Genomic DNA, 26,130 nt, shown 5'->3' on the forward strand with positions numbered 1-26,130 from the left:
ATCCCCACTCTCAAGGGACAGAAAAGAGGCCATTTCTTCACCTTGCAGACGGACCTGATCTTCTACCATCAATCCTTTTCCACTGCACCTCATCTCGTGTGAAACCACAGCACCCCAAATGGGTGCTGAGAATGTATATTGATCCCCTTAGCCCTCAGGGTGGCTGGACAAGTCACCTGGCTACAAACAGCCTTGTCCGGGGCATCTCTGAGGGAAGCCTGGCAAAGCAGGGTCTGATTGGATGCCCTCTAGGAATACCATCAGGGCTATAGCTGCAGGTGGACTATACAGCCAGTGTAGTCTTCTACGGTCTCCAGCTGGCTGTAGGATGACTGCTCTAAGAGTGCATGTGCATTCTGCAATATGTTTTCATACTATTTTGAAATACTTGATATAAACAAGTGCTATTGGATTTGAAATCCATTTGCACTATTACAAGAAATTTCAACATTACAATTTTGATGAAAGAAAAGGAAGGGCTGTTGGATTCTTTACACAGAATTTCAACTGCTGTGAACTTTTGAACGAGTGTAAAAAATAAGCATTTTTAAAATCAGTTACTTGTGTGGACAAAATTTGATGATGACAATTGAGTACTTTTGAAGAGAACATCATTACTAAGCCTTAGACAGGAGTTATGTGAAGCCTTTTTGGGCATAAAACTTGGTAAGATTTATTTTTGCTTTATAGTAATTCATACTTTAATATATTCCTTAATACTTTGTATTTTATTTTGCTCTTCATAATTTTATAGCATTAAAGAAATTATCAATGGTTTCACAATGTTCTATGCAGACACTCCTAAATCCTCTCCTGTTTATCCTGGTATGGCATACAACCATTCCCATTTTCTACCTATGCTCAGATGTGTAAGTGGTTGGGAGCACTGTGCCATGCAGTGAGACCCTGCTCTAGGATGAAGGGACACCTTCCTAGATGTTCCCCCAAACCAACCATCCTATTATAGCGCCCATCTTCAGGCCACTGAGCCCAGGAATGGCATTTCAGGCATTTCAGAGAACAGAGGTGCACATCCTGAGCCTAATGCTACTGATATTTTTGGTCTCATAGTTTCACTTCCTTTTTTCATTCTAAAATAGCACCACTAGTTTCCATTAGCTGTTGCTAGTCTTTGCAGATGCTGATTAAATAACTGATAATGATTTCAGTTTCCCATATTTCCCATGAAGAACCATTTGAGGAATATTATTAGGGTCAGTAAAGTTTAGTATTTTATGGGATAATGAGATTGGTTCTGCCAGAAAATCACAGTGCTTCATATTATAACACACAAAAGCCATATGGGCAAGTTAGGTCATTGGGAAAGAAAACTCTTAACTGCACAAGAAAAGAAGCTCTCTCTCCAGACCTTTAAAGAGGTCTTTGGCTCCAGTCTCTGATCTATGGCAAGTTTCTAGGTGCAAAGGGCATAAAGGTTAATGGAATGAGGACTTGTCCTAATCAAAATATATCCCCCATATCTGCTGAAGATATGGAACATTTAGTCTCCAATAAAAGGCAAAGTTACTGTTAAACATAAGTAATACATCCCACGGCTTGAGTGGAAGAAGAAGGAAGTAATGATTCCAAGCGGACTGTGAGACATGCCTGACTAAAGGAAAGACTAAGAAAACTACTATTTATTGAGTATCTACTATGTATTCATGCCGGTCTCACCTACATTCTCAATATAATCCTTAGAACACCCCTACAGGTAATTATTACTTCCATATTACAGATCAGGAAATGGAGCCAAGATCCCCAACCAATAAGCACCTGACTCAGATATTGTTGAATCAACCCAGATCTGACTCTGAAGCATTTTTTTCTACATTACATCAAACTGACTCTAAGAGGAAATGATAAAAGCAGACCTTAATATTAGGAAAGCAGCTGCCATGAGAGCAATTATCTGCTATCCCCCCTTGCTCCAAGGGTGATGGCTAAAGGGCCTAGCCATGCCCACATTTGCATCAGGGGAGCGATGAATCATGGTAGGCAGCAAAGGCTTGAGAGTTGCTGGCCAAAGTGCAAACAGCTCCCACATCGCCTCAAGTCAGGGAAATAAATCACCAAGTGGGATCAATTAATCAATGACAAACTAAAATAGGAAAAGCAATTTTATAAAATAAACACAGAAAAATTCACTGACCTAGACTAAATTAACTGACCCAGTAAAATAACTTAGAGGTTCACAAACTCAAAACCAGTCTCCAATGGTTGTATGTTGGGAGGGGGAGGAGAGTCCCCATGAGAAGCTCCTGATCAGACAGATCCCTTACGATTCTGAGCCCTCCAACAGAGCACAGCAATCCTCTTCTCCAATATGGTAACAGTGGGGAGAGCAGGGGGTGGGCAATGGCGAGTCAAACCTCCTGACCCTGAGTGAGAGGATCACAGGCTATAGAAGGGGCCCCTGAAATCTCTCACCATAGCAGAAGCTCCACCCCAATGCAGCCAGAGAGGTCACTGCACCCATTTCTACTTCTGTCCTGGGAAAATAGCACTTGTCTAGGGCTGGGCACTGCAGTGAATTAATTTCTATTCCTGATATGACGTGTCCAGGCCATACTAAGTCATTTTGAGGTAAACTGCAGGTGGATTAAGAGGGGCAGCATGTCAAAAGAGCAGCTGGTACAAGAAATTAAGGTGGAAAAAAGGCTTACTCTGTAGCTCATATCTTAAATTTCATGGAGCTTACCACCTAGCAGGATAGATAAGGCATAAATACTCAACAAGCAATTATTAAACAAAATATAGCAATGAATTCTGCTCCTCAAGCAAAAATAGTTTTATTTTTCTCCATTGTAAAGATTACACATGCTCACTGTAAAAATCCAAATGCAAAAAACCTCATAAAGAATGAAGTAAGGGAAGTGGATGTGGCTCAACCAATTGGGCTCCTGTCTACCATATTGAAGGTCCAGGGTTTGATGCCCAGGGCCTCCTGGGGAGGGCAAGCTGGCCCATGCAGTGAGTTGGCCCACGTGGGAATACCATCCTGCACAGGAGTGCCGCCCTGAGTGGAAATACCACCCTGCATGGGAAAGCTGCCCTGCGCAGGAGTGCCGGCCGACGTGGAGAGCTGGCACAGAAAGATTACACAACAAGAGACACAGAGAAGAGCAAATAAGAAGATGTAGCAGAACAGGGAGTAGAGGTGGCGCAAGAGAGTAATCGCCTCTTTCCCACTCTGGAAGGTCCCAGGATTGATTCCCAGAGCCGCTTAATGAGAATATAAGCAGACACAGAACAACACATAGTGAATGGACACAGAGAGCAGAGAAAGGGGGAATAATAAAATAAATCTTAAAAAAAAAAAAAAACAATGAAGTAAGAACCACTCAAAACTCTGCTGCCTTAAGTTAACCACTGCAAACATTTTGGTGAATATTTTTCCAGAAATCTCTCTTTGCAGAAATATGAACATGAATGTGCATATATAATTTTACATACATGCTATTTGTTCCTGTTTTATTCACTTAACATGTCCTCAGCATCTTCCATGGCAATAAAAATAGAACTGCATCATCATTTTTAGTGACTGTACAATGTTCTACTGTATGGATGTGCTGCTCTTTATTTATTCCTTAATTGTGCATTAAGTGATGGACATTATTTTTTCTAATTTTTCACTCTTCATTCAGCAAATATTTACAAAGCACTATTAGGTACCAGGGAAACAGTGGTGAAGACAGGAGAGGTCCCTGGCCAAATGAAGCTTCCATTTTACTGGGACTGACAGCAAGTAAATAAACAGATAATTTACATGCAAGTAAATAAACAGATAATTTGAAAGAGGCATAAGTGCTAAGAAGAAATGAAGATGTGGTGACAGAGAAGAACCAGAGGTAAGAAGAGTGAACTAATTTAGACAAAGCGGTCTGGGAAGGCCTCTGTGAGGAGGTGACATTTGAATATACACCTGAAGACAGTCACCCAAAGCAGGAAATAAGGGCATGCTAGACTGCAAGTACAAAGGCTCTGCAGCAGGAAGGGGCCTGTCAGATTCAAGGAATGCAAGTGTGGCTAGAGGGCAGTGAGTGAGGGGCAAATAGACTACTGTGAAATTGGAGAGGTAAGTAGGAGCTAGCAAGCAGGGCCCTGTAGGTCAGGGTAAGGAGTTTCAATTTTATTCTAAGAACATTGTCACTGGAGAGATTTCAATGGGAATGAAAGATAATCTGATTTACTTTTCCAAAAGGTCACTCTGGTTACAATGCAGAAAATGGACTGCTGGGAGGCAAGAAAAAGCACAGGGAGACCACTTAGGAGATGTTTAGTAGGCTAAGGGAGAGAAAATGATACCTTGGACAGTGGTGCTACAGAGAAGTGGCTGGAACACATTTTGGAGATAAAAAAGCAGGGGAAATGTGAGAAGGAGGAACAATCAAGGTGATTCCTAGTTTTGTGGCTTGAACAACTGGGTAGATGGGGAAGAAAGGAGAGAGGAACAAGTTTTAGGCATAAAGATCCTGTACATTTTTTATTAGATTTACTTCTAAGTATTTTGTTTTGGGGAGCTACTGTAAATGGGTTTTGTTTTTTTTTTTAATGTTGGTTTTCAATAGTTTAATGCTAGTATATAGAAATACAATTAATTTTTGTATTTTGATCTTGTATCCTGTCATCTTGCTAAACCCACTTATTAGTTCTAGGAGTTTTTTTTTTTTAAAGATTCCTTGGGATTTTCTATGTATATAATTAGGTCATCACCTGTAAGGAGGGACAGTTTTATTTTCCCCTTTCTAATCTGTATTCTTTTTATTTCTTTTTTTTAATTTTTTAAAAAAAGATTTATTTATTTATTTAATTCCGCCCCCTTCCCCAGTTGTCTGTCCTCTGTGTCTATTTGCTGCATCTTGTTTCTTTGTCTGCTTCTGTTGCCATCAGCGGCAAGGGAAGTGTGGGCGGCGCCATTCCTGGGCAGGCTGCACTTTCTTTCGCGCTGGGCGGCTCTCCTTACAAGGCGCACTCCTTGTGCATGGGGCTCCCCTACATGGGGGACACCCCTGTGTGGCACGGCACTCCTTGCGCGCATCAGCACTGAGCATGGGCCAGCTCCACATGGGTCAAGGAGGTCCTGGGTTTGAACCGCGGACCTCCCATGTGGTAGACGGAAGCCCTAACCATTGGGCCAAGTCCATTTCCCCTCTTTTTATTTCTTTATTGCACTGGTTAGAACTTCTCATCTTAGGGGAAAACAGTCTTCTACCATTAAGTATATTATTTGTTGTACGTTTATTATAAATGCCTGTTTCAGTTCCCCTGTTGCTAAAGCAAATGTCATGCAATAGGTTGACTTAACAAATGAGAATTTATTGGCTGACAGTTTTGGGGCTAGGAGAAGTCCAAAGTCAAAATACTGTCAAGGTGATGCTTTCTCCCAGAAGACTGAGACATTCTGGGGCTGGCTGCTGGTGATTCTTGGTCCTTGGCTCTTCTGTCACAATGCACGTGGCAGCCTCTCCTTGCTTCTCAGTTCCATTGTCTTCTAGCTTCTGGCTGTTCCCTGTAGCCTTTCTATAAGGCCATCAATAATAGGCTTAAGATCCATCCTGATTCATCTGGATCTTACCTTAACTGAAGTAACCTCATCAAAAGGTCCTACTTACATTGGGTACCCACCCACAAGAATGGATTAAATTTAAGTACATGTTTTTCTGGGGTACATGGCTCCAAGCCATCAGGTTAAAGAAGTTCCTTTCTAAGTTTGCTGAGAATTTTTTTAAAAATCATGAATGGGTCAAAGGCCTTTTCTTCATCACTTAATATGACCACATAGGTTTTCTTCTTTAGGCAGTTAATATGGGGAATTACATTGGCTGATTTTTAAATACTGAACCAGTCTTCCATTCCCAGAATAAATCCCACTGGAATTACCAAATTTGGCAAATTTTTAGCCATTATTTCTTTCAATTTTCTTCTGTACTGCACTTTTTCTCTTCTGGGACTCCAATGACACAGATGGTAAAGTTTCTAGTATTGCCCCACAGTTCCCTGAGGTGCTGTTCAATTTTTAAGTCTTTTTTCTCTCATGTCCAGATTAGATAATTTCTATTGCATTACCTTCAAGTTCACTCACTCTTTCTTCTGTCAACTCCAGTCTGTAAGGTTTTTGTTTTTTTTTAAAAGATGTATTTTATTTATTTAATTCCCCCCCTTGTCCGGTTGTCTGTTCTCTGTGTCTATTTGCTGTGTCTTGTTTCTTTGTAGCTTCTGTTGTCGTCAGTGGCAGGGGAAGTGTGGGCAATGCCATTCCTGGGCAGGCTGCACTTTTTTTCACGCTGGGCGGCTCTCCTTGCGGGGCGCACTCCTTGCACGTGGGGCTCCCCTACGCGGGGGATACCCCTGCGTGGCACAGCACTCCTTGCGTGCATCAGCACTGTGCATGGGCCAGCTCCACATGGGTCAAGGAGGCCCGGGGTTTGACCCGCGGACCTCCCATGTGGTAGATGGACGCCCTAACCACTGGGCCAAGTCCATTTCCCTGTAAGGTTTTTTATTTCAGTGATTATATTTTTCAGTTCTTGTATCTCTTTTGGTTCTTCCTTTTATTTTCTATCATTTTGCTGAGACTTTCTACCTTTCCATTCATTTCAAGGGTATTCTTGACTTTTAAAACAAAAAAATTTTTTAGGAGGTACCAGGGATTGAACCCAGGACCTTGTATATGGGAAGCAGGTACTCAATCACTTTAGCTACATCCACTTCCCTCTTGCCCTTAGTTTCAGGAGCATTTTAAAAATAGCTGCTTTAAAGTCTTCGCTAGATTATTTCAACATCTGTGTCACTACGGCATTGGCATCTGTTGAATGGCTTTTCCCAGTGATGATTAATTTTGGATTATATCCTGGATATTTTGAATATTATGCTATGAAACTGTGGGTCTTGTTTAAATCCTATGGAGGATGTTGGTATTTTTGTTTTAGCAGGCAATCAAGCAAGTTGGGTTTAGTAAGCAAATTCTGACTAACCTTCTCAGGGTTGTGGTTTCAGTATCAATTTCATTTTCAAAGCCTTTGTAGCATTATTCAGGTATGTCCTGTGTGTGTGCCTCCCAAGGTAGTCTGGGACCTGGGCATTGGTCTATCCCTTAGTTCAGGCCTCAAAATTTGGTGGGTTCTTTAGAATCAGATTCGTGCATGCACAGCTCAGAGGTTAGTTCAGAAATTGATAAACAACTTGATGGGATCACTTTTCTGAGCTTCTCCCTGTTCATTTTCTCACTTGTACTTTCAAGTTTCTTGGGCCTCCCCTTCTTAGCCCTCTGGACAGAAAGATTTAGTTACCATATTCTGCCAGGCATTTCCTAGATTGTGCCTGTATCTGGGGCCAAGCAATGGGAAGGTAGAAAGAGAAAAAAAGCAATCAGATTTCACTCTACTCTCTTGGGACTACAGCTCCTCTGATCAGAGAGGAAGGTTCCCCCCCTCAGTTTTAGGTCCTTGCAGGCTCCACTGCTGCTGCTGTCACTACCACCAACACGGGACTGCCTGAAAGCTAGAGCACAAAAGAAAAAAGGGGGAAAAAAACAACCGTGGGATTTCCCCTTCTCTATGTGAGACTTAGAAGCCCCTATCCCACCCCACAGCCATAACTAAAGATCTTTTCCTGGAGTTCTCTCTGTTTGTACCCTTGTGCCCCCTGATAGAGTTGAGGTTACTTAGAATCTAGCATGGAATATTGATGGAAAAATGGGAAATTCACACTGTTCGGTGGCACTTTGAATTCTCATCTTCTTCCTTCAATCTGTCTGCTACTACTTACTTTTCAGAGTCCTCAAATAGTTGCTAAATGTATTCTGTCCAGGTTTTTAGCTTCATTCAGTGAGAGATACAGGGTGGAGTACGCTCACTCCATCTTATCAGGATCTGAAAACTTTACTTTCTAGTTTTATATTACCCATACTAACAGAAAGCATGGATTTATTCCAAAGTTATCTTGCTACATTTCTTTGGAAAAAAAAAAAAAAAGGCAATATGGTATGCCAAAACTGTAAATTCTCCCCAAATACAATGGTACAGTGGACACTGTGGAGACCACTGCCTAGCTCTTCCTTGTTACCATTCCATTTTAGGGCTGTTACAAAGAATGAGATAGCAAAACTGTTGGCCTCTTATAGATATTCCCTGGAAACATGAAAAGGTAGAACTGAGTATGGAACCTCAGAGTGCTCCTACAGACATACAGGATGCATACAAAGCTCAATTAAATGGTAGGAAACAATAAGTCAATCAATTATATAATAAAGCAGAGTACTATAGGTATAGTCAGGAAAAGAATCAGGGAAGCGGACTTGGTCCAGTGGTTAGGGTGTCCATCTACCACATGGGAGGTCCGTGGTTCAAACCCCGGGCCTCCTTGACCCGTGTGGAGCTGGCCCATGCACAGTGCTGATGCGCGCAAGGAGTGCTGTGCCACACAGGGGTGTCCCCCACAGAGGGGAGCCCCACGCGCAAGGAGTGCCCCCCGTAAGGAGAGCCGCCCAGCACGAAAGAAAGTGCAGCCTGCCCAGGAATGGTGCCGCACACACGGAGAGCTGACAAAACAAGATGACACAACAAAAGGAAACACAGATTCCTGTGCCGCTGACAACAGCAGAAGCGGACAAAATAGAAGATGCAGCAGATAGAGAGAACAGACAGCTGGGGTGGGGGGGAAGAGGAGAGAAATAAATAAATAAATAAATCTTTAAAAAAAGGAAAAGAATCAGTCCTAATTTAAAGTTGACTTTGAGTCCATTTTAAACTATCCTCCACAAAGAGAAAACAAGGCAGAAAAAAATCTGACTATTCATTCTTTGCTAGCTTTCCCTGAGAGCCATGTACAAATCTGGAGCCTTATTCTATGATAGATAGTTATTTGCAGATCTTCTTATAGCTCCAGGAGAGATCTGGAGGCCAAGGACCAAAACTCCCTTGAAAATTAATGAGAACAGAAAAAGCAAGAACTACTTGGTTAATAACATGGACTCTTGAGCCAGACTGTCTAAATTCAAATCCTGGCTCTGCCACTTGCTTCCTATTTTAAGTTGGATAAGTTCCCTAACTTCTTTGTACCTCAGTTTCCTTATTTGAAAAATGGGGTAATAACAGTACCTATCTCAATGGGTTGCTGTGAGACTTAAATGAGTCAACACATAAAGAACGATGCTTGAAACATAATACATGTTCAATAAATAGTAGCTGCCCTTTCCTCTGCTTCCTTTTTTATTCAGGCAAGCCCTTCCTAGAGTCCTGCTTCCTGGCCCTTCTGTTCCTAGAAATAACTTGTCCCATGACTCTGGGTTTCCATGCCTATCGCTGACAACACAGATTTTGCCCTTTCTGTTAAAAAAAAGAAAATAAATACATGGAAAAGTATATAAAACATAAATGTACAACTTAACAAGTTGCTGTAAAACAGATACCCATGGAATCCTACTCAAAGCACTGAAAAGAACATAATCAACATCCCAGAATCCCTCCACGTACCATGCCTGGTTACAGCTCCTTCCTCCCACTCATTGAACACTACCGTCCTAACTATGACAGAATTCACTTCTTTGCTTTTCTTAATAATACCTAATTATGCATTTAAACAAATATAGCTTAATTTTGCTTGTTTTTCAACTTTATATAAATGGAATAATGCAGTATATATTCTGCTTTGTCTGTCTTCTTTCACTCAACAATGTTTAAAACCCGTGCATGTTGTTTCATCTATCTGTAGTTTTCTCATTTTTACTGATTTATCATATATTCATACTATGACTATAACAGTTTGCATGTCCATTCTACTGTTGAGTATTTGAATTGTTTCTGATTTTTGACAATTATGAACAATGCTCTTAGGAACATTCCTGTACATGTACCTTGTACATATATCCTGGTCCGTATAATAAGCATCAATTTCTGTAGGGAAAACAACTAGGAAGGGAATAGCTGGTCATGGTGTATGTGTATATTCAAATCTAGCTAGACATTGCCGTAGTCTTTTCCAAAGTGACTGTACCAAGTTTACCCTCTGACCAGTAGAGACTGAGAGCTTTTATTACATGACATACTCACCAACACTGGAACTATCAAGATGTATAGTAGTATCGCATTGTGGTTCTAATTTTTTTCCCTAGGTACTAATACAATTGAACACCTTTTCATAGGTATACTGGCCACTTGTAATTCTTCTTTTGTGAAGTGCCTGTCCAGTCTTTTGCTCATTTCTAAACTGGACTGTTTCTGCTTTCTTGTTGATTTTTGGAGTTCTTCCTGAAAACAAATGCTTTGTTGGTTGTGTCATAATTTTTTTTTTCCACTCTGGATTGTCTTTTCAGTCTCTTAAAGGTATCTTTTGATGAATAGAAGTTCTCAACTTTAATGCAATAAAATTGAGCAATCTTTTCTCATATGGATAGACATAAATTTTGTGTCTATTTAAGGATTCTTTCTATCTGTCTATTCTATCTTAAAGTGACTTCTCCTGCCTCAGCATTCGGTAGGGGACACCTCAACATTCAAGGTATGAGATAGCAAGATGGCAGTGGTGAGAATATGGACTCTCGAGTCAGACAAAAATGAGTAACCCCAGACAGTTTACTTCACTTTTTTGAGCATTAGTTTTTTTAAATTTATAATTAGAGATATATTACCCACCATGAAAAGCTATTATAAGATATAACTGAGATGTATGTAAAGCACCTATCATAGTATTGGCACATAGTAGGCCCTCAGTAAAATGTGGTAGCTGTAATTATATTCTCTGAACGTATTTCCTCTTATCCACCCTGTGGCGATTGCCTGAACCTCATGGCTGCTTTATGAAACATTAACCTATTGCATTAAAGAACAGCTAATAGAATAACTGCCCTCAACCAGTCAGCAAAGTTTCCCTGGTATTTACAGGTAGCACCCACCATCTTCACCTGACAGGTGTGATACACAGAGATACTCTTTCCACAAAGTAAAGCCATTCTGGGGCACCCAGAGGGACCCAATGGGAGCAAGTCAAACAACCAAAGCAACCTCCCTTCCTACTCACTGCCAATAAGCGTCGTGATGTGGAGCCGTTTTAGCTGTGGCAAAGCCAAGCTCCTCAGAGCCTGGGTGAGGCGTGTATGCCAATTTGTGTGCCCTGCACTACAGACACAGGGAAGCACACAAGCGTGTTTGCCTGCATGCGTTTTCATTTGAGTGCATAGTAAAAGTGGTGCTCCTTGCCTGGAGGGGATATATATTTGGGTATATGGGATGTATATGTAAATATGAAATGGGGGTATATCCTCAGGGTGCTGTGACGCTCTCATCAGCCTGGCATTCTGCTGGAGAACCTTCAGGGTTATCTACTCCAGTCTATCCTGAGCTTGGTTCTCTCAAAGCCTCTGCCCCATTCTCTGAGACAGGATATGTATGCAGAAAACAAATAGCCTTTTATAAATGTGCCTGGACGACTCTTTATGAGGAGAGAGCATCTACTGCAAACTCCTCACAATATACTTTTAAAACAACCAGAAAGGTTTTCTGGATGTTGTTTTCCACTGCTGTTTCTTAGACCATGAGATGGTTGAAAGACTTATTAAGACTTTCCCCAAAATGCTGAGTATTCCCTTCCCCTCCCCAGACGCCCCCACCTCATTATTCTCCACCTCAAGTGGAGTCGTGTTAAATGCTGAAAGGATGATAGAGGGGGAAGAAGTGGTACCTGAGCCTAGTGTTTGTCCAGCGGAGTCATAGGAAAGAACCACTGAATCTGTAACACAAGAGGACAAGTTCATTTCTTTCTCCTTCTGATAGAAAAACAAAAACAAAGCAAAACAAGCTCCCCACTGGCTCTGCCCGAACACTCCCCTAAGGGAAAGTCAACCAGAAGGGAATTCAGCTGCACAGGGCAGACTCAGGTCCATGCCCACCCATCCATTAGGCCAGGAGGCCCTGCCGAGCCCAGCACCCATTGCCTCCTGCCACAGGGAGGAACATCTCAGGGGAGGAATGGGCTCCAAATTCTTCAGAGGCACTTCCTACCAGATTAGACAAATTTATTTCTTCTTCCTTCTTGTAGTGAAAATAAAATTAAAACAAAGCAAAAGAAAACTTTCCTCCTGCATCTGGTTAATAGCACTAACATTTCCCCTTTGACCTCTCCCTTACTTCTCCTACCACATATTCAATTTTTTACTTTATTATTGCTTCCAAAAAAAAAGGCTTAAAGTGGTCTATAGCAACTTAAAGCAAACACTGGAATAAAAATAAATGAAAAAGTCAGAAAAAGGGAAAATATTATATAGCTGGGGGAATGTTAGTGTACAAAATGCATGCCATGAGGATCTACACAAACATGGCAGGCAGAAGGCAAAGAAAGCCTGAGCTTCTTAATAGCCAAAGGGAAAAGGAGAAAGCAAACAGTTACAAGTTTCAGTCCCCATAATTCATTTATTCATTCTTTCTTTCACATGTTCAGTACATATTTATTGGGCATCTACAATGTACAAGATACTATACTATGATTTTAAGATACAGCAGCAAACAAGAAAATGGGCCTTACCCTCACAGACCTCCCATCATCAGTCTAGAAGAGAAAAAAGCTACTGAACAACTAATTATTTTATTTTAAAATTATTCCAAAGAAAAAAAGAGAGAGAGAGAACAGAAGCGGGTGCTATGAAAGTCTGTATTCAGAACCAGAGCTAGTTTGGAAGGGAAACGGGTGTTGGTTAGGGAAGGCTACCCTGAAGAAAAGACACTTGAACGAATAGCTGGAGGGGGGGTACGTAAATGTTAAACCTGACACAAACGGAATAGGGCATTCCAGGCAGACAGAATGCCATGCATGGAATCCCTGAAGCAAGATGGAGCAGGGTGCTTCAGAGCAAAGCGTAAAAGTTAATACTATACAGATCACAGAGAAATTTCTCTTGTGGGTCTTAGATGTATGATGTTATTTATTGTATCTGAATAATTAATTTTGAATCTTATATGGCTGTTTCTTACAACATGGGCCAATGCAAAATGATGGAATGTACAGTTCAAAATAAGCAACTGTACTTGTAAGATTAAGGAAGGTCCGTGATAGCCCAAGAGATCCCAGACTCAAAGGCTCACTTCCTACAAAGCATCAACTGGATGCATATAGGACTAGCGTCTACTGCCACACCGCCATCCCAGCATTATCCTTCAGTTCTCAGTTTATATGCCAATTTTTCTTATTGCACATGGAAATTCAGCACAATAGTTACCATAACTGTAAACAGCTTCTATCTTCTCTCCTAGACTAGAAGCTCCATAAAGGCAGACACTACATCTGCACTACTCACTGCTATATCAACAGCAAAGCAACTGGCACTCAATTACAGTGTCTGGAGAAATTAATGGGCTGCATAACCTTCAGGCAATTCTTTATAAATGCTTTTTCCCACAACCAAGTCTTCACTAAGAACTGGGTGGCAGACAGCTGCAAGAGGTGGTTTTTGGTAAGGATATGGAGGACAGACATTCTGAACTGCCATTTAAGGGCAGATCCAGATGCTTTGAAATCTACCAGTAAAAGGCAGGGTGGACATCTTTTTACAAAAATGTAGAAGCAAAATTAGGACACTTGGCTGAACAGATAGGTGGCCATCAAAAACCTCTTGATCTGACAATTCAGAGGAAATGGACAAATTCCTAGAAACACATAAGCAGCCTATATTGATGAAAGAAGAAATTGATGATCTCAACAAACCAATCACAAGTAAAGAGATAGAATCAGTCATTAAAAACCTCCCAACTAAGAAGAGCCCAGGGCCAGACGGCTTCACAGGTGAATTCTACAAAATATTCCAGAAAGAACTAACGCCAGTCTTGCTGAAACTCTTCCAGAAAATCAAAACCGAAGGAACACTACCTAACTCATTCTATGACGCTAACATTACCCTAGTACCAAAGCCAAACAAAGACACCACAAGAAAGGAAAATTACAGACCAATTTCTCTAATGAACCTAGACGCGAAAATCCTCAACAAAATACTTGCTAACCGTATTCAACAACACATTAAACGAATTATACACCATGACCAAGTGGGATTCATTACGGGCATGCAAAATGGTTCAACATAAGAAAATCGATCAATGTAATACACCATATAAACAGATTGAAGGGAAAAAAATCACATGACTGTATCTATAGATGCGGAAAAAGAATATGACAAAATACAGCATCCTTTCTTGATAAAAACACTGCAAAAGATTGGAATACAAGGAAATTTTCTAAACATGATAAAGAGTATATATGAAAAACCCATAGCCAACATGGTTTACAATGGTGAAATCCTAAAATCTTTCCCTCTACGATCAGGAACAAGACAAGGATGCCCACTATCACCTCTTCTATTTAACATTGTCTTAGAAGTACTTGCTCAAGCACTGAGGCAAGAACCAGATATAAAAGGCATTCAAATTGGAAAGGAAGAAGTCAAAATTTCATTATTTGCCGATGACATGATTCTATACATAGAAAACCCTGAGAGGTCTACAACAGAGTTTCTAGAACTCATAAATGAGTTTAGTAAAGTCGCAGGTTATAAGATCAGTGTGCAAAAATCAGTAGCATTTCTGTACACCAATAATGAGCAAGCTCAGGAGGAAATCAGGAAACAAATACCATTTACAATAGTCAATAAAAAAATCAAATACCTAGGAATAAATTTAACTAAAGATGTAAAAAACTTATACTGTTCAAGGAAACCAAAGAAGACCTAAATAAATGGAAGAATATTCCCTGCTCATGGATAGGAAGACTAAATATTATTAAGAGTCTATCCTACCAAAACTGATCTACACATTCAATGCAATCCCAATAAAAATCAACACAGCATTCTTTAAGGAACTAGAAAAACTAGCTATGAAATTTATCTGGAAAGGAAAGAGGCCCCAAATAGCCAAAGACATATTGAAAAAGAAAAACGAAATTGGAGGAATCACACTACCTGACTTCAAAACATACTACAAAGCTACAGTAGTGAAAACAGCATGGTACCGGCACAAGGAGAGACACACAGACCAATGGAACCGAATTGAGAGTTCTGATATAGATCCTCATATATAGTCATATAACATTCGATAAAGCCACCAAACCCTCTCAACTGGGAGAGAATGGCCTATTCAACAAATGGTGCCTGGAGAACTGGATAGCCATATGTAGAAGAATGAAAGAGGATTACCATCTCACACCTTATACAAAGATCAACTCTAGATGGATCAAAGACCTAAATATAAGAGCCAAGACCATAAAGACCTTAGAAAGCAGTGTAGGGAAACATCTACAGGACCTTGTAATAGGAAATGGCTTAATTAACTTTACACCAAGAGCACAAGCAGCAAAACAACAAATAGATAAATGGGATTGCCTCAAAATTAAAGCCTTCTGCACCTCAAAGGAGTTTGTCAAGAAAGTGAAAAGTGGTGGTGGACTTGGCCCAGTGGTTAGGGCGTCCGTCTACCACATGGGAGATCCGCGGTTCAAACCCCAGGCCTCCTTGACCCGTGTGGAGCTGGCCCATGAGCAGTGCTGATGCGCACAAGGAGTGCCCTGCCATGCAGGGGTGTCCCCCGCATAGGGGAGCCCCACACGCAAGGAGTGCGCCCCATAAGGAGAGCCGCCCAGCGCAAAAGAAAGTGCAGCCTGCCTAAGAATGGCACCACACACACAGAGAGCTGACTCAACAAGATGACGCAACCAAAAGAAACACAGATTCCCGTGCCGCTGACAACAACAGAAGCAGACAAAGAAGATGCAGCAAATAGACACAGAGAACAGACAACTGAGGTGGGGGGTGGGGAGGGGAGAGAAATAAATCTTTTTTTTTTTTTTTAAAGTGAAAAGAGAGCCTATACAACGGGAGAAAAAACTTGGTAACCATATATCTGATAGGAGACTTATAACCTGCATATATAAAGAACTCCTATATCTCGAAAATAAAAAGACAAACAACCCATTTAAAAAATGGGAAAAAGATTTAAACAGACACTTCTCCAAAGAAGAAATACAAATGGCTAAAAGCACATGAAAAAATGCTCCAAATCTCTAGCTATTAGGGAAATGCAAATCAAAACCACAATGAGATACCATCTTACTCCCATAAGATTGGCAGCTATGAAAAAAACAGAAGAATACAAATGCTGGAAAGGATGTGGAGGAATGGGAACACTCATCCACTGCTGGTCGGCATGCAGAAGGATCCAGCCATTCTGGAGGACAGTTTGGCGGTTTCTCAAAGAACTAGCTATAGATTTGCCATATGACCCAGCAATTCCACTGCTGGGTATATACCCAAAACTGAAAACAAGGACACAAACCGATATATGCACACCAATGTTCATAGCAGCATTGTTCACTATTGCCAAAAGTTGGAATCAAGCCAAATGCCCATCAACAGATGAATGGATAAATAAAATGTGGTATATACATACAACGTACTACTACTCGGCTTTAAGAACGAATATACTACAAACACATGTGATAATATGGATGAATCTTGAGAACCTTATGTTGAGTGAAGCAACCCAGGCATTGAAGGGCAAATACTACATGACCTCAAGGATATGAAATAAGTAAACCAAGCTGCCTCAGAGAGTTAGAAACTGGATGATAGGCTTAAAGGAAATTGGGGGGTTGAGAAAGGATGTAAGCTGACACTTACATGGGTGAAATCTATGATAAGCTGGAGGTAAGTACTTGTACAAGGAAGGGATAAAGTGGGGGCATAGGGTTACCTTTGGGTGGGGCTTTGTGGGTTTAAGGGGGGCTAGGGATGGGAGGATGGGTAATATTACCCAAGAAATTGGGGGGAGGGTGGGGGAACATATGAACATAGGAGATTCTCAGGTATTTGGTTGAGAGTATAATGCTGAGAAAACTTTTTCAAAAATATAATAAGGAAGGTTACCTGTTTAAGATGCTTAAAGGGGATAATCTGATGCAGGACAGGCTCCTAGGGAGTGTGTGAGTGCTCATTTTGCCATAGTAGTTTATATCATTGGATAGAAACCCATATAATGAGAGTGAAGGTATACCCACATCCTGGGGAGGACTGATGTTCTCCAATAGAGGGAATTGTATCTCTCGAGAGAAATGGTGGCTCCCAATGCATTTGGGCATTTGAGCATGTCAAGTCCTCAACACTGCTGCAATATTTTATCTCTGAACATGGCCCTTGAAGCAATGAAGACTGACTGTCATTGTGGGCCTTAAGGGGAGGGGGAAAGAGGTATTGAATAGATGAAATCAATGTAACTGTGTGGGCAACAGAAGTGTTCCACGAGATTATGCAGGATAGATATAAGAAATGTTAAATTACACCAAAAATATATAGGGGCTGATAGGCTAAAATGTAAATCATAACATAAAACATAAGATAACTAAAAATTTAGAAAATTGAATAGTCTATGAAATGAAAACATAAACCACAATGTAAACCCAAATGTTACCTTGTTTGAAAGCTATTGTCTCAATATCTGTACATCAGTTTCAGTAAATATAGTATGAATATGTAAAAAGATTATTGCTGTGGAAGGGAAAAGGGTTTTATGTTGGCTATGTGGGAGTATTGTATATTGTATATATGAATTACTGTGATCTAAAATTTTTGTGAAGATAAGCTTATTAGGAAAAAAAAAGAAAAAGAAAGGACGTAGACACTGAGGAAAAGACGGAAGAAGTTGCCTTGCCAATTTGCATACAGGGCAACACTTACTGCAGTGATGGAAGACAAAACATCAAAAACAAAGCTTTTGCATTTAAAAATTTTTTGATACCCCAATTAATTTTAACTTAATTTTTCTAAATTAATATGTATTCTATATCTAACCTTTAAACCCATCGCTATATTCCATTTTACTATTAATGGAACCTGGCAATATATTGGGCTTCATTTTTGAAGAAGTTCTGGATCACAGAGAGGTTCAACAATGGCAGGGGAGGAATACTGGTGTGGGATGTTATCGACAGGGGACACATGGTTGCCAGGGAGTTCTCCAGGGCATATATCCAGGGTACACAAAAATGTCTGTATATTTTCATAGTGGTTACAATTAAAAACAACAACTGAGGAAGTGCTGAGTTCCTAGCCAGGGGAGCTCTATCACAGTCCCTAAAGGAACAGCAACAATCGCCCAAGTCCAACAGCAAAGACCAAAAAAGAAGGAAGGTCCAACAATGAGCCCTTGATACTAATGACTATGCTTGTGAGCCTGTGCACCTGAAATAAGAAGAAGGCCTAGAGCTGCAGGGTGCCTAAGAGTTACCTCCTGAGAGCCTCCATGTTGCTTAAATGTGGCCAGTCTCGAAGCCAAACTCAGCAGGTAAATGTGTTGCCTTCCCCCCAGCATGGGACATGACTCCTAGAGATGAGCCTCCCTGGCACAGAGGGATTACTACCAAGTACCAGCTGATGATGTAACTAGAAAATGACCTTGAATAAAAGGGTCAACTCGGACCAGCAGAATATCTCAATCTACATATAATACCAGGAGTTAAAAGTGCTTTTTGACCTGAATAAAAGGGGAAATGGGTAGGACAAATGAGTTTATATGGCTATGAGTCTCCAAAAAGAGCCGGGAGGTTATCAGAGGGGTTGCCCTTATGCACACCTCAGCAGAGTCCCAGAGACAGATAAAGTAGATACAACCCCAGGTATTGGTTCTTCTGAGGGCTACAGAGACCCACAGGTTCTATGGTCATGGCAGATGGAGTTCAGTGCCATGTCAGTTGGCCCTACTTTGGAGTTTGTGTTTCTGTGTGATGGAGCTGGATCTTTGTCCACAAGTCTCTCCTGTTACTTTTACCGGAACTGTAGTTGGTGCTGGGGTTTAATGAATACCCAGGGGACTGAATCTCTGGACTGACCATGTGATAGCCAGGCCCTGAGCCTCAAAAGACTTGCAACTCCTACACTCTGGTTTATTGGACTTACCCCACTCAGCTAACATGGAGGTGAAGAAGTTCAACTACACACCAGGGAGCCAAGAGTGCCTACAATTGAAAGCAGGAGAATTGCATCCAGCATCCATGTGGAATCTAAGCCCCCTCTTGATATAGATGTGGAGTGGACACAACCATTCTAAGGTCCACAGGATGGAGGAATAGAGTATGGATTAGAGTGGACTTACTGATATTCTATTCATGAACTATTGTGATTAGTAATCGAAGAAAATGTGGCATTGGTGTGGAGAAAGTGGCCATGGTGGCACTGGGTAAAGGGAGTGGGAGGAAGAGATGTGATGTGGGGGCATTTTGAGGGGTTGGAGTTGTCCTGAATGGTACTGCAGGGACAGTTACCGGACATTGTATGTCCTCCCATGGACCACTGAGTGGACTATGAGAGAGTGTGGGCTATGGTGTGGACCATTGACCTTGAGGTGCAGCGGTGCTCAGAGATGTATTCACCAAGTGCAATGAATGTCTCATGATGATGGAGGAGGTTGTTGTTATGGGGGGAGGAGTGGGGTGAGGGGGGTTGGGGGTATATGGGGACCTCATATTTTTTTAATGTACCATTAAAAAATAAAGACAAAAAATAATAAATAAAATGAAAAAAAAATTCTTGATCAACATTTCTCATATTTGCCTCCTGTCCATGCTACTGTCCATTCATAAGAGAAGCTCCTACTCTCTTTTTAAGCAGCTTTACTGACGTATAATATACATACGATAACACTAATTTTAATTGTACAATGCAATGATTTTTAGAAATTTATACTGTTGTACTGTTATCACCAAAATCCAATTTTAGAACATTTCCATCAACCCAGAAAGATTCTTCGTGCCCATTTATAATCACTCCCTGTTCTTACCACCAGCCCAGGCCACTGATTTACTTTCTATAGATTTGCCTTTTCTGGACATCTCCCATCCTCTTTTGCTGGGGCTGTTCTGATAGCCACCTGACCACACTCTTACCTCCAACTTAGCTCACTTCCATCCATTCTTTTTACCCTGCATGATTTTTCTTAAAATTATACCTGATGGTGTCTATGCTCTTGATTAAAATGCTTCAGTGGTTCTCTGTGCCCTAAAAGATAAAGTCCAAGCTCTGACATTCAAGGTCTTCATTGTTTTGCCTCATTAGCTACTTTTAAAGCACTTCATGTTTCAGATATGCTACTACTTATATTTATTAATTTAAAGAGGTGTGAGCCTTCAAATCTTCAGACATTGGACATGCCGCTCCCTCTGCCTATTTGCCTAACAAACTCATACTTTTCCATTAAGACCCGACTCAACCACTCCCTCTTCTTGAAGCCTTTTCTGATCAGTTCTGCTCACTCTCTCCTTTAGGCTACTCCAGTACTTCTATTGTAGCATTTATCACACTGCATTATAATCCTTGTTTACTTCTCTTTTTCTCTCATTAAAGTCCAAGTTCCCTGAGCACAAAGATCATCTTATTCATCTTTGAGGCTTTAATGCCTAGCCAGGGCCTAACACACAGAGAGTGGCCTATCCATATGTTTATTAAACCAAGGCATAAACTGGTAAATGTTCTTACTTTCTTTCAAAAGTGATGTTATCTAAGTGACATTTCAAATTTGGGGGGGGGGGTTGCAGAATCCATTCTGTGTATAGATTCTTAATCAGTTCAAGGTCACTTCAAAGGTGAAGCTTCAAGGTTCAGGCCTAGCCTCACCCAGGAAGATAAACACACACAAAGAACCTCAGCGCCTGTAAGACTGAGAGAAGTTCCCCACGAGCCTTTTAGGTGAGAAAAGCACTTGCCTGGAGAAGATCAAGAATGGCTTTCTGAGGAGGTGAGTGCCCAGGACAGGCAGCCATAAAAACAGCAGCTCAAGTTTTTATTGCAGTTGGCAAAGATTTTTTCCAATTGCAACTGACTTTCTTTGTAGTCACAGGCAATCCTTGAATAATCTCTTTTAAATTTTATAATATAAATGCAAAGGAAAGAAAAGACTAAAAGGCGGTATATTCTAAATGTTAACAATGGTCCTCTTTGGGTGGTAAAATTATAAGTGATGTTTCTAACAAAATTTCTACTGTGAATATATATTACTTGTATTAATATGGGGAAAAAAGTTATAAGAAGAACTTGTAAATCCAGCTCTAGGATTTTAACCTTGAAATCACTGCTCCCAGTGCAGAAGGACCTTCATTATTCACTTGTACATGCTGACCCTTAGCGGCTGAGGACATCCTTACATTTTATGCCACTTCAATAAACCTTAGACACATGAATTCCTAAATGGATTGGTTTTTTCACCCTCTTTTTCTTCTTCCCTCTCTCCCATGAATATTATGTGCCTATTTTGTGCCAGCCCCTGTGCCAAATACTAGAGATATGGAAACAAATAAGACATAGTCTTTGCCTTCCTGCCAAGGAAGACAGACAGGTTAATAGGTACTTAAAATAAAAATAAAGTGTGCAGAGGTAAGCACCAACCAGATGACAGTCTTATGGAAGGAAAATGTTTTTGCAAATATTATTTCTATGTTAGCAGAGTGTTCCTAAGAGCAGGGGTCTTTAAACTGAGGAAGATGCACATAAGGGGGTACATATTTCAGGAGGAAGTTGGTGGCATATTCATGTTTTGTGTAAGTTTTGATGAATTTTGCATTGACTATTTAAAAAATGCACAGACTTGAGTATCACTTTGGCCATTCATTATTTGTGTTTACTCTAAAGGATGTAAGATTATTTTAGTCATAAACCTTTCTGATACCTAAAGGGAAAACTCAGTATTCAACAAATTGAGAAGTTTGTTTTGTAAGAAACAGAGCGAGAATATCCAAACTTCTCCCTCTCAAGCTAACAACAGTGTCATTTTTATTTCAAGCAGCTCAGGCTCCAGCTTTTCCTGGCTCTCAGGCCAGAGGCAGCCATGTGGTATGCTATACACATGACCAAACAGAATTTCAGACCAAAGTACAACACAGCCTTGCTGCACAAGACTTTGTTCAATGAGGAAACCTAGAATTTACTGGAAATCTTTTATTATGGTCAGATGTTTCCTGTGTCTGGTTTCTGAAGTGAAATAAAAGGCACATGAAGGGAGTCTAAAGAATGGGCTCAGTCTTTCCAGGCATTTGAGAGGCTTCCAGAGCTCAAATTATGACAGTCATTGAGCTACAGTTTGGAGGTACCACCTGTCATGGTACATATTTAACACATATCTTCTATATATACCATGTGTAAGCCCTATAAAAATAAGAATGAATAAAAAATTTTTTGGCTTAAGTAGCTTGCAACCTAATAGGTAAAATGAAAACACATATAGGCAGCGGACTTGGCCCAGTGGTTAGGGTGTCCGTCTACATGGGAGGTCCACGGTTCAAACCCCGGGCCTCCTTGACCTGTGTGCAGCTGGCCCATGCTCAGTGCTGATGCGCGCAAGGAGTGCCATGCCACGCAGGGGTGTCCCCCGCGTAGGGGAGCCCCACGCACAAGGAGTGCGCCCCGTAAGGAGAGCCGCCCAGTGCGAAAGAAAGTGCAGCCTGCCCAGGAATGGTGCCGCACACACGGAGAGTTGGCACAGCAAGATGACGCAACAAAAAGAAACACAGATTCCCATGCCACTGACAACAACAGAAGCGGACAAAGAAGACGCAGCAAACAGATACGGAGAACAGACAACCGGGGTGGGGGGGGGGGAAGGGGAGAAAAATAAATAAATAAATAAATCTTGGGAAAAAAAAACACATATAAAGGTGAGCATAGTAGCTAGGGATGGAATAAGAGTAATGAGGGGGATTTCAGTGTTCATTCATTTAAAAGATACTTATTGAGCTACTGCAGGCTTACGGATAAAATGGTGAGCAACAACAAGAATGCTCCTATGATCAAGGGATTTCTATTTTAATCAGGAAGATTAAAAAAAACAAGTAAACAAATAAATTAGCAAAATCATCTCTGAGAGTGATGAGGGGTATGAAGAATATTGAACTATGTAGTAGTGACTAAGGTTAGAAGTAGCAGGCAATATTAGATAGTGTGGTTAGGGAAGGCTTCTCTGAGGTGGTAACAGATGGCTGAGATCTGAAGTCAAAGGGCTAGTCATGGAAAGATTAGGGGTAAAAGAGCTCTTGGCAGAAGGAAAAGCAACTGCAGCAAGCTTGGTATACAAAGAACAGAGAGAAAGCTAGAGTTGCTGGAACATGGAACACAAAAAGTGCAAGGAGGGTGGGAAAATGAAGTCAGAAAGGAAGACAGGAGGCAGATCTGGAAGGGTCTTATAGGCTATAATAAGATGTCTGGGTTATAGTTCAAGAGCAAGAAGAAGTTTCTGCTCAAAACCCAGAGTGGGAGGACTGTGGGAGGATGGCAGAGGACGATATTCCAGGAACCACTCCTTCCACCAAAACAACTACTGAACTGTCAGAAACTTCCTGAATCAATTATTTTAGAGCTCTGGAGTCTAGTGGAACACTGCAGCATCCAGAGAAGAACTAAAGAGAGAGGCTGGTAAACTGTGGTAAATACACTGAATTTCACCCTCCCTGCAGTGGCTATCATTCCCATCTCACAACCACATGGTCAGCAGCAGTGGGGACTGCAGCCCAGGCTCATAGTGTAGCTTCCTGGTTACAGGGTAGGCTATAAAGACAGAATCCTCCAAAATTGGGGGCAAGTGGTCTGATTGCTGATCACTGCTTTTGCTCAGCTACTTCAGATTGCTGGGGGGCTGGCTCTGAGGGCAGCCATTGTTCCACCCCCCCATCCCCCAATTAAAATCAGCAGAGTCTTAAAGAGGCAGTACCTTTTATTATCCTCTTGTTTCTTTTTTTTTTCTCTTGTTTCTTTCCATTTCTGTTTGGGAGCAAAAATGGTTTAGAGAAGTCACAAATTGAGGACCCCAGCTCTCAAAAAAACAAAACAAAACTCAAGCAATGCCAGAGGAGAGGAAAAACTAGGTTTCCAGAGTCTGAACACCAGAATACTCAGAATATCTAGTTCTCAACAAAAAATTACAAAACATGCAAAAAACAGGAAAGTATGGCCCATCACAAGAAAAAAATAATTTGCCAGAAACCATCCCTGAAGAAGCTCAGATGCAGGAACTACAAGTCAGAGACTTTAAATCAACTGTCTTAAATATGTTCAATGAGTAAAGGACACCATATAAAAAGAACTAAAGGAAATCAGAAAAATATTCCCTGAACAAAATAATGAGATGAAAATTATAAGAAGGAACTAAACAGAAATTTTGGAGCTGCAAAGTACAGTAATTGAAAAGAAAAACTGATTAGATGGATTCAACAGCAGATTTGAACAGGCAAAAGAAAGGATAAGTGAACTTGAAGATAAGACCAATAAAATGATCCATTGAGAGACACAGAGAGAAAAATATAATGAAGAAAACTGAACTGAGCCTGAGGGACGTGTGGGACACCCTCAAGCATACTAACATATGCACCACTGGAGTCCCAGAAGGACAAGAGAGAAAGAGGCAGAAAAAGTATTTGAAGAAATAATAGCTGGAAATTTCCCTACTTTGATGAAATACATATGTATCTATACACATCCAGGAAGCAAAACGAACTCCAAGCAGGATAGACTGTAAGAGATCGAAACTGAGATATATTAGAGTGGAATTGTCAAAATCCAAAAACAAGGACAACCAGCAAGATAGTGGCAGAGTAAGGAGCTCCTAGAGTCAGTTCATGCTTCAAGGTAGTTAGTAATCACCCAGAGCTATCTAAAGCACCTGTTTGAGGGTTCCAGGAGACCAGAAGAGCATCCTACAAAATCTTTGAAAGAATGGAAGGAGGAGACTGCCTATATGCAGAGAAGATTCATAAGTAGAGCATTCCACACCACAGAGGCTGGTGCCCATCCTCCATTGGCGTCACAAGTCACCTTGGGAGCTATTCTGTGGCTGGAATTGGAAGCTCCACTTCCCAAAACAGGGAAGGAAGAGACAGTTGGACACCAACTTCAGCTACTGATTAGTAAATTCAGCAGGCTAAAGTGTAATCCTAAGAACAGCTGAAGTTTGAACCTGTCCAAGTCAGAAAGAGGCCGGTAGCCACCATTTTAACTCCATCCCTGGCATGAGAGGAAGCGGGTAGACTGAAAATCACAGTGCGGGTAGGGACTGGACTGGAAATCACAGTGCAGGTAGGGACTGGCTTTTTTCCATCTAGATCAGATTGCAGCTCTAGCATAAGTCCCAATCCCAGCTCCGGCAGTGAGGAAGCTGGGGGGACTTGCTCCAGCCTCTCTGGGAAAATACAGGCCACACCATGGAGGCCAGTGATCATCCTACTTTGATAGTGCAAGCTGCCTCAGGAGCTATTCTGTGGCTAGAATTGGAAGCTCCATTTCCCAAAAACTGGAGAGGAAGAGACGGTTGGCCACCGATTTCAGCTACTGATGAGTAAATTCAGCTGGCTAAAGCATAACCTAAGAACAGCTAAAGTTTGAACCTGTTCAAGTTGGAAAGAGGCTGGTGGCTGCCATTTTGACTCCACCTCCATCATAAGGGGAAGCCGAGCTGACTGAAAATCACAGTGATGGTACAGACCGGTTTCTTTGACCCTGATTGGCCTGCAGCCCTAGCCTAGGCTTCAACACCACCTCTGGCAGGGAGAAAGCTGGTGGGCCCTGCACCAACCAGCCTCTCAGGTAACTACAGGTACATTTGGCTGGCACAGACTGAATAGTCAGAAGTCCACCAGGGCAACTGTGGTTATTTTGGACCAGAATGGTATAGATTGCTGCCCATGCCTACAGTCTCCATTCCTGCCCCAGGCAGGGGAGAGGGGAGTGAAGTCTCTCTGGTCAACTAGAGTCTAGGTCTGCATGATGTGGATTATTACATGGCTTTGACTCTGTCCCTAGCCCTGGCAAGGGAAAAAGTTGGGAGAAGATTCAGTGGTGCTTGGGGCAATGTGGGCAGCTTGAATCTCCACAGTTTACAGCACCAACTATATCCTTGGTTCTTGCTATACAATCAGCAAGAGAGAAAGGGCAAGCAAGTCCTAAACTAAAGAGAGAACTGCACCCAGAATAAATACTCTAGTATGTCAGCTACCAAGACAACAACAAAAAATTATGATCCATACCAAGAACCAGGAAAATATGACCCAGATAAAGGAATAAGATAAGCCTCCAGATGACATAAAGGAGTTGAGACAACTAATCATTGATGTTCAAATAAATCTCCTTAA

General features: G+C 41.3%; 1 protein-coding gene across 6 annotated transcripts in view; it reads right to left on the bottom strand.

Annotated features, from left to right (window-relative positions):
• The window catches only part of ST3GAL3 (ST3 beta-galactoside alpha-2,3-sialyltransferase 3), a 319,352-nt gene that overhangs the window by 142,927 nt on the left and 150,295 nt on the right, over positions 1-26,130 (bottom strand). For 4 of the 6 annotated variants that reach the window (XM_058303745.2, XM_058303747.2, XM_058303748.2 and 1 more), the window contains exon 3: positions 11,680-11,727. The exons of the other annotated variants lie outside the window; for them this stretch is intronic. In XM_058303745.2, coding sequence (XP_058159728.1) covers positions 11,680-11,727 — 48 coding nt within the window. The remainder of the gene's footprint in view (positions 1-11,679; positions 11,728-26,130) is intronic. 6 annotated transcript variants of the gene reach the window in all.

This window comes from Dasypus novemcinctus, chromosome 9, assembly GCF_030445035.2.
Source record: "Dasypus novemcinctus isolate mDasNov1 chromosome 9, mDasNov1.1.hap2, whole genome shotgun sequence".
NCBI classification, from domain to species: domain Eukaryota; kingdom Metazoa; phylum Chordata; class Mammalia; order Cingulata; family Dasypodidae; genus Dasypus; species Dasypus novemcinctus.